General features: G+C 37.4%; 1 protein-coding gene across 2 annotated transcripts; it reads left to right on the top strand.

Annotated features, from left to right (window-relative positions):
• Positions 1-2976: 2976 nt before the first annotated feature.
• On the top strand, positions 2977-14300 carry cep83 (centrosomal protein 83). Of its 2 annotated transcripts, none has more exons than XM_048156348.1 (16): positions 2977-3101; positions 3717-3922; positions 4039-4189; positions 7344-7436; positions 7644-7775; positions 7856-8107; positions 9582-9713; positions 9823-9937; positions 10014-10158; positions 10246-10395; positions 10551-10626; positions 10734-10891; positions 11799-11928; positions 12076-12179; positions 13372-13540; positions 13686-14300. In XM_048156348.1, exons 2-16 carry the CDS (start codon positions 3717-3719, stop codon positions 13839-13841), a joined length of 2169 nt encoding a protein of 722 aa, XP_048012305.1. In that variant the 5' UTR covers positions 2977-3101; the 3' UTR covers positions 13842-14300. The 2 variants fall into 2 exon arrangements, with proteins under 2 accessions (XP_048012305.1, XP_048012304.1); XM_048156347.1 differs by lacking the exon at positions 2977-3101 and adding an exon at positions 3128-3338.

Here is a 14300-nt window from a genome sequence, read left to right as displayed (position 1 = left end):
AACCAGAGAACATCTGATGCTGAAAAGTCAAGGGTCAAGAGCCCAACTAAAGCAAATGCTCACCCCATAACGGTGACTTCAAATGTACTATTTTCAATAAGTCATCAGCATCTAACAGTTTTGTATGAAAGAAATAGTCAAAGTGGATTGTAATAAGTAAAGATGCTGAGATTAAGACAGATCTGTTGGTGTTTAATGTTCTGTTGCTGCTGGTCATGTGACAGTGTTTTCAGCTTAATTAAATAAGGAGATTTTACTTTACCACCAGTCATTTGACCGTTTTATAATAATAATAATTCCTTACATTTATATAGTGCTTTTCTGGGCACTCAAAGCACTTTACATATTGAAGGGGGAATCTCCTCAACCACCACCAATGTGCAGCATCAACCTGGATGATGCGACGGCAGCCATATTGCACCAGAACGCCCACCGCACACCAGCTTATTGGTGGAGAGGAGACAGAGTGATGAAGCCAATCAGTGTATGGGGATGATTAGGAAGCCATGATGGACAGAGGCCAATGGGAAAATTTGGCCAGGATGTCGGGGTTATGACCCTACTCTTTTCGAAGGACATCTTGGGATTTTTAATGACCACAGAGAGTCAGGACCTCGGTTTAACTTCTCATCAGTGCTTTTTGACAGTATAGTGTTCCCATCACTCTACTGGGGCGTTAGAACCCACACAGACCACAGGGTGAGCACCCCCTGATGGCCTCACTAAGACCTCTTCCAGCAGCAACTTAGTTTTCCCAGGAGGTCTCTCATCCAGGTACTAACCAGGCTCAGTCCTGCTTAGCTTCAGTGGGCAACCAGTCTTGGGCTACAGGGCGATATGGCTGCTGGCTGTTTAGGTTTGGTGTGGGCTGGCCCCAGCCTGTGCCTGCAAAAAGCCAAAATGGGCCCCGGAGGGGCATGTTTGCAGGGTATTGTTCATTAAAATTGAACTTACTTATGCTTACACTGCCTGGATGCCTCAAACTATGTGCGATCTCAATCTCTAGGTTTTCATAGATCCTAAACATTTGAGCTCAAGAACGCCAGCTCAGTATTGGCAGACGCTATACACGTGAGCACCACGACACATGCGTATGATGCTGACACAGGAGCTGGCCAATAATGAGTCACCGTTCTGACGTAGAACCTGGAAGTGCTGCACTGTGTTTACAGGGTGAAGGAGAGTGACAGGGAAAAGAAGAAATTGTTAAATAAAGCCGCTATTTTTGTTTTGTTTTTGCGCACAAAAATTATTCTCGTCACTTCATAACATTAAGGGGTTAGTTCAGCCAAAAATGAAAATAATGTCATTTATAACTCACCCTCATGCTGTTCCACACCCGTAAGACCTTCATTCATCTTCGGAACACAAATTAAGATATTTTTGTTGAAATCCAATGGCTCAGTGAGGCCTGCATAGCCAGCAATGACATTTCCTCTCTCAAGATCCATTAATGTACTAAAAACATATTTAAATCAGTTATATAGTGATGGCCGATTTCAAAACACTGCTTCAGGAAGCTTCGGAGCATAATGAATCAGTGTGTCGATCAAAACAGTTTGCGCAAGATGATTAGCAGGCAAAGAGCATTTCAGATTGGCTAAAAAAGAGGCCAGCTAGCATGAAATGAGGCCTGTCACACTCACAGACAGTGACAAGTGATTTCAAGTGATTTCAGTGACAAGTGAGGTTTGATAATAGCAACATTTCATGTGTGGTATTCAAAAAATAAACTGCATTCTGCTGATTTACATTTTCTAATTGTTATAAAATAAAGCTCTTAAATACAATGTCTGAACAATCAGCAACACAAGCACTCACTTCTCTCAGGACCTGAATAAAATGTTCGGGTTAAAAAAAAAAAAAACTGTATCTTCTCTCACACATAATAAACTGTGGGAAAACAGTGGGTATTTCAGGGGTGGTTTAATTTTTTGTCCTTTTAAAGATAAAGTATCTACCACAAACTATAAATAACTTTCATAACAGCACGAGGGCTGGTTCATGCCCAAAGATATCAAGAGTTTCAGCTACTGCAATGCCAAAATAAAAAACACTCGCGCCAAAATCAATACCTTTTTATAAACTGTGTATAGAAGCATATCTGAAGGGACAATAACGACTCATGCAAAAGCAAAAAGGGAAATCACCACGAACGTTTTACACAGACATGGATATAAGTTGTACTTTTACTGTGGTAATATTGTCCTGCAGTTAATATCATCGTTTACAAATACAAACCTTACCTAAGAACTACCTCACAGTTGTCTGTGAAAGAAAACATCTGTCTGGATTGTAAAAAACGAGAGCAGCATCACACGTGACGCCAGTAAATTCCGCCCTCTGCTGGCAGAAAAGCGTTATTGCAGATTGCATTGCGACTTTCAAAATAAAAATGAAACTTCTATCATCATTTACACATCTTCATGTTGTTCAAACTCATGTCAAATGCCTTTCTTTCCTTCGCAGAAAAAAACATATAGACCTATATATTTTTACATATGATAAAGAATGTCTATTCCTGGCAATGACAATGAAATCTGAGTAAAAATGCCTCAAAAAGAATGAAAATTAAATCATTAAATAGCATTAGTCTATGACTCATATGCTATATGCCAAGTATACTGTATTTAAAACAAGATTTAGAGAGGGGTACAAACTGAAAATTAAACCATTGTCCCTAAAAATGTTGACCAAATCTTGAAAAAAAAGCTCATTGAAAAAAAAAAAAAAAAAAAAAAAAAAATTATTGACTACAACATAAGATTTTGTTGGTTCTCTCTTATTTTTGCACATGTTCATAATTTATTTGTATGACCATCGACCGTAAAAAAATGTATGACAGCCTGGCCAAAAATTATGTCCGCAAAAGTTTCATTGCGTTATCAAAAATAAACAAATTAACTCCAAGCGCAACTATGCAATATGTTTTAATAAATTTTTAATGCTATCTGAATAAAGGGTAAATATGTCGGTTTTTCATCACTTTGGGCCATAAACAAACGGAAAAGTGTCAATAGAAGTCTTTTATTTTGAAAAGCGACTCAGGCCGCCATCATCAACACGTAACAGTCAGTGCGTCGCTGTCAGTGTTGGATCAGGTAACTTTACAGCAACTGCTAAAATTGTTTACTTTCATCCCCTTAATGCACACATTTATTGTTATGGTTTGTACAGTTTTGAGCGCATGCAGTAGGTTACACGCAGCAGAGGTGTTTATATATGAAATAAGTGCAGTATGAAGTGTTTATCAAACGACATTTCAAAATAGCAACAGTTAAACTTGCACTCAAGGACAACACGAAATGCTTCATCTTGCTCTGGTTTAAATGTACGAGGTTAGTTTCCCAAGTGGTTCGGTTGCTTTGACAACATGGGAAGCCGTTATGTGTCTATGCTGGAGTAGCTCTGTTTCTACAACACAGTGTGAATCACTGGAGACCAGCCTGAGCTTCACATCTAATCACTTGAGAGCCAGTAAGGACTCTTGTGCTGCACATGTAGTGATTAGATGCTTTGTTCGTGCTAACAAGGCTCTTCCAAGTGATTCAAAATAGTCAGTCCTGATGAGATGTAGCTGCATCTCTTGACTTTGGTTGGCTGAAGTCATTTGTGTTGATTGAGATCTCTTGAAGGGTTAGTGGGCTGAGAGGGAAGTATAAAAATCTTTTGCTTTTGTCCCTTACTATTTTTTCTCCGTCTCTGCTATGGACCAGATGAACCCTCCAGCATTAGGGCAGTCATCTGCCCTGTTCCCAAACCTGGAGCCTGCAGGAGGAGGTGGGAAAGCCACAGTCCTCCTGGGCGGCTCTTCGGGACTCACCAGCTCTGATATGGAGCTCCAGAAAATGCTCATTGATGAGCGAATGCGCTGTGAGAACCACAAGACCAACTATCAGACCTTGAAAGTGGAGCACACCAGGTGAGTGACTGCTTGATTTTACTGCATATTTATATAAGATACTTCAATGTTGATAATTTCTACAGTTGTGGAATGCATTGTTGGGTTAAATTCTGCAAATGTGTTTGTGTGTGCAGACTGCAGGATGAATACACCCGGGCTCAGAGTGAACTGAAACGTCTGCTCAGTGATCGGCAGGTCGCTCAGGAGAAACAGCAGCTGCTGCTGGCCGAGCTCAGAGGAGAAATGCTGGATAAAACACGAGAGCTGGAGGAGCTCAGACTGCAGGTACACATTACTGTCCACTTTAGACTTCATTTTACATAGATAGGCAACACATAGAGTAATTTATGTCTCACTCAAAAATATTAACACTAGTTTTACATACTAGTTGCTACTCATTAAAACATAATAATACCAATACTAGTTGCTCGTACATTCAGATATGAATATATATGTCAATGTTCAAAGTTCAAAGTTTGTAAAAATTCGAACTTTGATTTATTATTGCAAATCAATTAATAATGATTACAATACAAGTAAAAATTTTGGATGCACCTACTTATCCTTTATTATGACTATGACTGTTCCACATTTTAGAATTACGTTGAATTAATCAAAATAAAATCACACACATGGAAATATGGGGAATTGGAAAAATATTAAATGGATGAAGTCTTATATTTTATCTTCTAGATAAAAAAAATGGAAATTTAATGAAATCAGGATTATAGAGCATTATTAAACACTGAATATAAACCAGTTTTATTTTAGCATTTATTTAAATACTATTATATCATTTTAAATTAGCTCTTATTTTTATATTTTCAGTTTCATTTTTCACATTTTATGTTTAGTAATTTTATTTTCTTAATTTTTTATTAGTTTTTTGGGCCTTTTTTATATTTCTATTTAGCTTTAATTTATTTTTATTTCATTTTTAGTCATTTTAGAACTTTTCCCACTATTTGTCCACCTAATATTTACATTTGATTTTATTTCAGTTTTATTTGAATTTCTAAAATGATTTTTAATGGTTGTAATTAACAATAACAACACTGATATAAACATATTTTAGTGCTGCAGAGATAAGCAAACATAAGTGTCTAAATACAATTTAATTAAGCCCTGTACAATTACTATAATGATTATTATAAAGATGTAGTTCTAAAAATCATTTTAAATATTAAAGAATAGCCCACACCACAACTACAGTATAACAATAACTGTACTGAGAAACAATAACGTTAGAATCACTTTCAGAGCCAATCAGAATTTCGAGCCAATCAGAATCTATCCTGCTTTAAAGGTGGTACAGAGGATGTTTTCGTCAACTGAGTTTTTGAAATGAGCGCATGCGAAGAACAGCCCCCCTCCTTCAGTGTTTGTTTACCACCGGCATTCGCTGTGTTATTAAGCCGGGCACACATTAAACGACTAGCTAAAACATTCTAAGACATACAGCGATTGTTTCCTGCTCCTGAAGCAGATTTATATACTTTCACAAGGAATTTGAACACTGACTGTAATCGCAGACTGAACGCAACTGGCTCTGACTGGACGCGTTTGAGCGTGATCAGTCAGGTATCAATTTACATTCATAATCGGCCTTACAATCATTAAGTGTGTGCGCAACCTAAAGCCGTGGATTCATTATGTCGGACTCACCGCAGGTGACTCATAATCTGCAGTTGTTACTCCTGTCTCCTGACAAAAACATTGCATGCGGAATGTGGAAAGTTACTAGAGCGTGCAGCCGCGCGTCTCTCACAAGGAACGTCATGGCAGTGATTGACAAGCCAGAGGGCCAATCGTTTACGCGATGATCGCGTAAACGATTGGTATGGAGTCAAATTAATGCCTTAAAGTTTTGCACAAAAATAAAGTTTTGCAAAACAAAAAAAAAGAATTGAGCAATAAAAAAATGTTTTGCAAACAAAAATAAAGAATTGCAAAGGAAAAATAAAGTATTGAGCAGAAAAAAGTAAGTTTTGCAAACAAAAATAATAAATTGCAAAATAAAATAACGTAGTGCAAAAATAAAAATATAATCAATTACAAAAATCAATGACAGCTGTAATCCTATTTTATCTTTGCCACATACTTTTCATGCTCAAACCTACTAAATCATTTGCAACGCTCATTTTATTCTGCGTTTCAGTCAAGTGTGCACTCACGATACCGGTTTTCTTTTGCGCTGCACTTTTCTGTGCGGTTCTCTTTATGGCACTGGTTTGACGTGGGGGTGGAGTCAAGAAACGGGGGCACGCCCCCGCGAAACACGTCATCGGCAGGAGACGCAGATCGCAACAGAACAGATCAAGCATAGAGACAAAGCGCATTTATTAAACAATCCAACTGTCTCCAGGCTGCCTTCTTGTCTTTTCTGACTCATTACAAAAAACAGAACAATGCCTAAAAGCTGCTGTGTGACAAGGTGTACAGCTAACAAGCTAAAAAACCCAGAAATAAGTTTTTATAAGCTGTCGACCCCCAAAAATGAATGTTTAAGGACACAAAAGTGGATACAGGCAGTGAGACAGAGAGCAACGGGTCATATTACTATAAGAAATGCATTGGAGGGGGTCGTAATCGGCGACAACATATGCTAAACAAACCAACAAAAACAAACCATTCATTATTTTTAACCATGTCAAAGAATTATTTCACCTGTCGCCGATTACGTTCCCCTCCAATGCATTTCGCGGGGGTGTGCCCCCGTTTCTTGACTCCACCCCCACGTCAAACCAGTGCCATAAAGTGATCCGCACAGAAAAGTGCAGCGCAAAAGAAAACCGGTATCGTGAGCGCACGCTTGACTGAAACGCAGAATAAAAAGAGCGTTGCAAATGATTTAGTAGGTTTGAGCATGGAAAATATGTGGCAAAGATAAAATGGGATTACAGCTGTCATTGATTTTTGTAATTGATTATATTTTTATTTTTGCACTACTTTATTTTATTTTGCAATTTATTATTTTTGTTTGCAAAACTTATTTTTTTCTGCTCAATACTTTATTTTTCCTTTGCAATTCTTTATTTTTGTTTGCAAAACATTTTTTTATTGCTCAATTCTTTTTTGTGTTTTGCAAAACTTTATTTTTGTGCAAAACTTTAAGGCATTAATTTGACTCCATAGATTGGCTGATGTTTTTAAGGCCCTACCTCGTGCACAGATGATGTATATTAATATTATTACTTTCAGTGCACCTAATAAATAGTCTTTTATCAGTTAGTAAAGACAGTTTCAAGTAATATTGCAAAAATGTATAAAACAAAATATCCTCTGTACCACCTTTAAAAAGCTCAAGCATTTAAAGTGCTAGATGACAAAACTGCAAACTTGTCGTAAACCAAATTGTATTGTGTTGGTGTTGAACAGGACATTTTACTGAATAAGTATTTTTTTGTGTTGTTGATCATGTGTTGTTTATGTTTTTAAGGTGCTGACCCCTCAGCGGCTGGAGCTCTTGAGAGCTCAGGTGCAGCAGGAGTTGGAGGCTCCCATCAGAGAACGCTTCAACAAACTCCAGGAGGTAACAGACACCCCTCCACACCAGCTGACTCCTATTAACTGTTGCCATGATAACCACATGAGGACATGCCACAGCCAGAATCCTGTCCATGGCAGATGGAAAACAAACTCATTGCTTTGTCTTATCTGCCTGTTATAAAATATATTTAGTAACTGTTTAATGTAGGTTTAGTCTTGTAATGTTATTCTATATCTCTCTCTGTGACAGGAAGCAGAAAATTACAGGTCAGAGTATAATAAGCTTCGTTATGACCTCACCTTCCTCAAATCAGAATTTGATCACCAGAAAGAGGAGCACGCTCGAGTCCTGGAGGAGAGACGGATACGACATGAAGCTGATGTATGTTTTATCAATTTTAAACCGCATTTTGGCCTATCAATGTCTCTTTATGAAGGAGTTTTGTATATGTGATTCTGCAGGTGGCCCGACTCGAGCGTGATAAGGAGGATCTGGCCACTCAACTGCAGAGCGGAGATCCGGCGCGGAATGGGAAGCGCGTTGAAGGCCTGCTGAGGGAGAAAGCTCAGCTCCACCAGCGGCTCAAAGGACTGGAAGCAGAGGTCACTGAACTCAGAGCAGAGAGAAATAACTCAGGTGCTCAGGCCGAAAACGTGCAGCGGATTCAGATCCGGCAGCTGGCAGAAACCCAGGCTGCAGTAAAAGCCCTGGAGGTGAGCGTATTTAAAGGGTTAGTTCACACAAAAATGAAAATTCTGTCATTAATTGCTTATCCTCATGTCATTTCACACCTGTAAGACCTTCGTTCATCTTCAGAGCACGAATTAAGATATTTTTGATGAAATCCAAGAGCTGTCTGACTCCTCCAGAGACAGCAATTTAACCACCACTTTCAAGGTCCAGAAAGGTACTAAAGAAATCGTTAAAACAGTCGACGTGACTGCAGTGGTTCAACCTTAATTTTATGAAGCAACAAGAATGCTTTTTGTGCGCAAAAACAAAAATAATGACTTTATTCAACAATATCTTCTCTTCTGTGTCATTCTCCTATGCTGTTTACATTCAGCGCTTACAGGTTCTACGTCAGAATGCCGACTCATTATTGGCCGGCTGAAAGTAAACAGTGTAGGAGAATGACACAGAGTTGATCTCCCGCTCGGGAGTTATATTTTATAACATATTATAAATAGTTAAAAAAGTCAAAAAGTCTGAGATCACATTAAACGTCTTTGATTTGAAATTAAAGGGTCACCCAAAAATGAAAATAGTATCATTTATTACTCACCCTCATGCCGTTTCACACCCGTTTCTTCGGAACACAAATTAAGATATTTTTGTTGAAATCCAATGGCTCAGTGAGGCCTGCATAGCCAGCAATGACATTTCCTCTCTCAAGATCCATTAATGGACTAAAAACATATTTAAATCAGTTCATGTGAGGACAGTGGTTCAATATTAATATTATAAAGTGCCGATTTTAAAACACTGCTTCAGGAAGCTTCGGAGCATAATGAATCAGCGTGTCGAATCAGCAGTTCGGAGTGCCAAAGTCACGTGATTTCAGCAGTTTGCCGGTTAGACACGCGATCTGAATCATGTTTCGACACAGAAGAATCATAACGCTTACAAGCTTCATGAAGCAGTGTTTTGAAATCGTCCATCACTAAATAAGTCGTTATTTTGTTTTTTTGGTGCACCAAAAATATTCTCGTCGCTTTATAATATTAATATTGAACCACTGTACTCACATGAACTGATTTAAATATGTTTTTAGTACATTAATGGATCTTGAGAGAGGAAATGTCATTGCTGGCTATGGAGGCCTCACTGAGTCATCGGATTTCAACAAAAATATCTTAATTTGTGTTCTGAAGATTAACGAAGGTCTTACGGGTGTGGAACGGCATGAGAGTGAGTAATTAATGACATTATTTTCATTTTTGGGTGAACTAACCCTTTAAATTCATACTTGTATGTTTTAGTATTTTTTTATTAGATTTTTATTTTATTTTGAATATTTTATTTAAAATATATTATGTTCTGCTGCTTTCCAGCATGTTTTGTTATTCAGATGTGAAGTATATGTCAGTGTCACAACATTATAAATGTTATACAGTATACATTATATATGTTAAATAAATAAAAAAATGTAAGATAATTTATCAAGATCCATCTGTTAATGTGCAGGCAGAGAAGCAGTCTATTCGTATGCAGTTGGACCGGACAGAAAGTGAACTTCGTCTATCTCAGGAACAAAACACACTCCTCACAGGCAAACTGCACAAAGCCGAGCGGGAGATCAACTCACTCAGCAGTCAGGTACACGAATACAGCCTGAGTGACTTGACCAGGCAGATTCTATGATCACATGTAATAGATCATCTGTAGTATTATATATCCTGGCAATTGTGTTTGCTTTATTGGCCAGGTTGAAGAGATGAAGCACACGCATAAGCTGGAGTTGAGTAATGTAAAACTAGAGTGTGTCAGAGCCAAAGGAGAAATAGAAAGAGACAGAGACGCACTGCAGTGCCAAGTAGAGGGTAAACATCATCTTCCTTCTCTTTTACTTTCTTTTAACCTGTTTTACAGCAATAACAGAGTGTCTTTCTCGCTCAGGTCTGCAGTCAGATATTGAGGTCATGAAGTCAGCGTTGGAGAGAAATAAAGACTTGATATCTGAAAAAGAGCGAGAGATGGTCCGCAGGGTTCAGGCAGCGAGAGAGGAGGAGATACACAAGATGGCCACCCTTCAAGAAGAGAAGTAGGCACTATTATTATCAGACAAGGAACTGATTCAAAGCCTCATGGGATTTTCTGCATCTTAATGCATTTATTTCTTTGACACCAGGCTGGAGCTGGAGAATCATTTATCTGAGCTTGAACAGCAGAGAGCTCTTCAGGAGGCAACAGGGAACTCTCAGAAAGAGGAGTGGGAGGAGCGTCTTCGTTCCGCCCAGCTGGGAGAGGAGTCTGTTCGTAAGGAACTGCAAAACCTGAGGCAAGCTTCTTGAGGGTTGTTTGTTTTTTATTAAAGTCCATATGAAATCTGTTTACTTCCTGGTCTTATTGGGAAAATTAAGTATTGCTTTTATTTATATAATAGTATGATTTTCAACCACTGTTTTATTTCCTATCCGATTACATGTGATACAGAGCCAAAGTTCAGCAGCAGGGCCAACAGCTGGAAGAGCTGGAGACCTCAAGAGCAGAAAATGCAGACCTGAGACGAGTAAGTGCTGTAAAATAAGAGAAATGACTGTGAATGCGTGTAATATTGAGGTGGAAGTCATGATGTGTCATATAACTCAAATAACTTTTCTAAATTGTGTTCATCAGCAAAACACTGAGTTGAACCTACAGATAGGAACTCTTTCACACTCGGAGAGTGAGCTGCTGGACACCAACAGCAGACTGAGAGAAAGTCTGGAGCGAGTGAGAGAGGACCTACGGAGCGCTCGCACACAAATGGAACGGACCCAACAGGAAGCCGAGAGGTACGCCTTATGGTAACCTGGATACTACCAATGCTGTCAAAGGGAAACCAAAAATATTTCAGAGAATGCTGACCTCTTGCTGAGCGAGCATCAAAACATGCTGTTTAGCATCTCTTTAGAATAGAGGCTTAAGATAGAGTTGATTACTATGATGAAATGTTGATTTCAAAGCAAGATTTAGCTTGTATAAAAGTGCTTGATTAACAAGTGCTTCAATGACAAAAATGGATGATTTGTTGATAATGGTACATTAGAGAGGTAATCATGTTAAAAATGAAGTATATTAAAGGGTTAGTTCACCCAAAAGTGAAAATTCTGTCATTAATTACTCACCCTCATGTCGTTTCACACCGTAAGACCTTCGTTAATCTTCGGAACACAAATTAAGATATTTTAGTTGAAATCCGATGGCTCCGTGAGGCCTCCATAGGGAGCAATGACACTTCCTCTCTCAAGATCCATAAAGGTACTAAAAACATATTTAAATCAGTTCATGTGAGTACAGTGGTTCAATATTAATATTATAAAGCGATGAGAATATTTTTGGAGTGCCAATTTGTGTTCCGAAGAAGAACGATGTCTTACGGGTGTGGAACGACATGAGGGTAAGTAATAAATGACAGAATTTTCATTTTTGGGTGAACTAACCCTTTAAGTGTACCTACAATTATTATATAGATGTAATCTTTCTATATGTAAATTATTTATCCTGTTTGTCTATCCCTGTCTTATTTGTCTGTTTTTTAATACGATTTTACTCTGTTCTTTTCATAAAAATAGCCTTAGATGCTGTCATGGTATAAAACAAATAAATTCACTCTCTACTACACTTACAATAAAAATTCTAACAGTGTAGTGGACAGTGAATTGTTAAATTAAGTGAATTGTCATTGTTTTATTGTCACAGGTTGGTGGAGGAGAGGCGAGTGGAATGGTTGGAGGAGAAATACAAACTGCAGGAGAAAGAAGCAGAGCTACGGGAAAAATACAGCCAGGCTAAAGAGCGCCTGCAGAGGGCAGCATTTGCTCAGAAAAAGGTAGTGCATAAAGTCTGCAAAAGTCTTACTTTTGTAACATGACACATTTACATCTTGCTTATACATTTAAAAAAATGTACTTTTTATGTTTTTATTGTCATAATGATTATTATTAAAGGTGCATTATTGGTCTGTTTTCTAATCCAGAGGAAAACCATGACTGAGCTGAAAGAAAAGAAACTTCAAGACAAGATTCAGCTCCTGGAAGCCAAGATAGAAGAGCTTGAAATTGAAGCAAGCACTGCAAAAAAGTACTTTCTTTTACTATTTATAACACTAACAGGGGCCTTTTGCTATAGAAAACAATCTAAAGATAATATTTTAGTTGTTTTAAAGTCACTGTGACATCAAGAAATATATAAATCTTTATATATATATATATATATATATATATATATACAGTACAGTCCAAAAGTTTGGAACCACTAAGATTTTTAATGTTTTTAAAAGAAGTTTCGTCTGCTCACCAAGGCTACATTTATTTAATTAAAAATACAGTAAAAAACAGTAATATTGTGAAATATTATTACGATTTAAAATAACTGTTTTCTATTTGAATATATTTCACAAAGTAATTTATTCCTGTGATGGCAAAGCTGAATTTTCAGCATCATTACTCCAGTCTTCAGTGTCACATGATCCTTCAGAAATCATTCTAATATACTGATCTGCTGCTCAAGAAACATGTGTACAATTGTACAAAATATTTGTGTACAATATTTTTTTTCAGGATTATTTGATGAATAGAAAGTTCAAAAGAACAGTGTTTATCTGAAATCTAATCTTTTGTAACATTATAAATGTCTTTATACTGCCACTTTTGATTGATTTAATGCATCCTTGCTGAATAAAAGTATTCATTTCTTTCATTTCTTTTCAAAAAAAAAAAAAAAAAAATTCTTACTGACCCCAAACTTTTGAACGGTAGTGTATAATGCTACAGAAGCTTTGTATTTCAGATAAATGCTGTTCTTTTGAACTTTCTATTCATCAAGGAATCCTGAAAAAAAAAGTACACAACTGTTTTCAACATTGAAAATAATCATAAATGTTTATTGAGCAGCAGATCAGCATATTAGAATGATTTCTGAAGGATCATGTGACACTGAAGACTGGAGTAATGATGCTGAAAATTCAGCTTTGCCATCACAGGAATAAATTACTTTGTGAAATATATTCAAATAGAAAACAGTTATTTTAAATTGTAATAATATTTCACAATATTACTGTTTTTTACTGTATTTTTAATTAAATAAATGTAGCCTTGGTGAGCAGACGAAACTTCTTTTAAAAACATTAAAAATCTTAGTGGTTCCAAACTTTTGGACTGTACTGTATATATATAATATATATATATATATATGAATTAATATATAATAAATTAAATGTAAAATAATTCAAATGGCTAATATTTCTTATTTATTTGTGTGTTTGTGTGCTCAGGAAATCCTCATACTCTGAAGAACATGCTCAGCTCAGCAAGCGTCTAAAAGAGCTGCAGAGGAGACACAATGAGTTTCGCCGTCTGTTGCTGGGCAACCAGATGACCTCATCCACCCCGCTGGCCCAATCCCTCCTCATCCCAGCAGAGTCCATCTTCTCAAACATACAGGTGTCTGCAAACATCCCATCCACAAAGTAGAATATTCTCTTGTCAGCCATAATAAAACCCAGGATATAAATCTACCGCTTTCCCATCCTCTTCTCTCTCTAATCCCCTCTTCTTCCCACTCATCCGTTCTTTTGCATTTCCTCAGGAGGAGCAGCACCAGAGGGAGTTGTGTGTGCTGCGGAGACGCTTGGAAGAGTTGGAAAACAGCCAGCAACAGCAGCTGGAAGAGCTGGCTGCTCCTCTGGACAGAGACAGAGAGAGACTCTCAAGCCCACGGGACGTCCTTCCAGATCTTTCTTAACCACAACTACCTGTGTGATTACAATTGATCCTGTGCCAAAAACCGGACATACTGTGACATTTGTGAGCCGTGTTCTTTTAAATGACTCATGGTGCTTTGCAACAGAAAGCTCAGAGATGTTTTAATAAAATCCTGTGGCATTATTTATTAATATGGGGGTTATATTAAAGTTTACGTACATTGTGGGTTTGTGTTGCAGGGTTTCTGCTGTATAAATTGAAAATGATCTGTAAAATGTTTCAAACCCGAGAAGCCATGTTTTATATTTTATTTTTGTATTTAAGATACCTTTTATGAGTCCAAATGTGCATCTACACTGGACTGGAGACAGGGGCTGACACTGTGTATGTGTAACGATCATTGTGAAAAATTAAAATGATTTCATTTTGACAAGAGTGTATCTAAAAGCGTTTAATCACCATGAAATGTGTTTTTAATAAAGAACTACATCGTGTTTTA

This window comes from Megalobrama amblycephala, linkage group LG14 (genome assembly GCF_018812025.1).
Source record: "Megalobrama amblycephala isolate DHTTF-2021 linkage group LG14, ASM1881202v1, whole genome shotgun sequence".
Classification (NCBI taxonomy): Eukaryota; Metazoa; Chordata; class Actinopteri; order Cypriniformes; family Xenocyprididae; genus Megalobrama; species Megalobrama amblycephala.
This window is presented reverse-complemented; position numbering and strand designations above follow the sequence as displayed.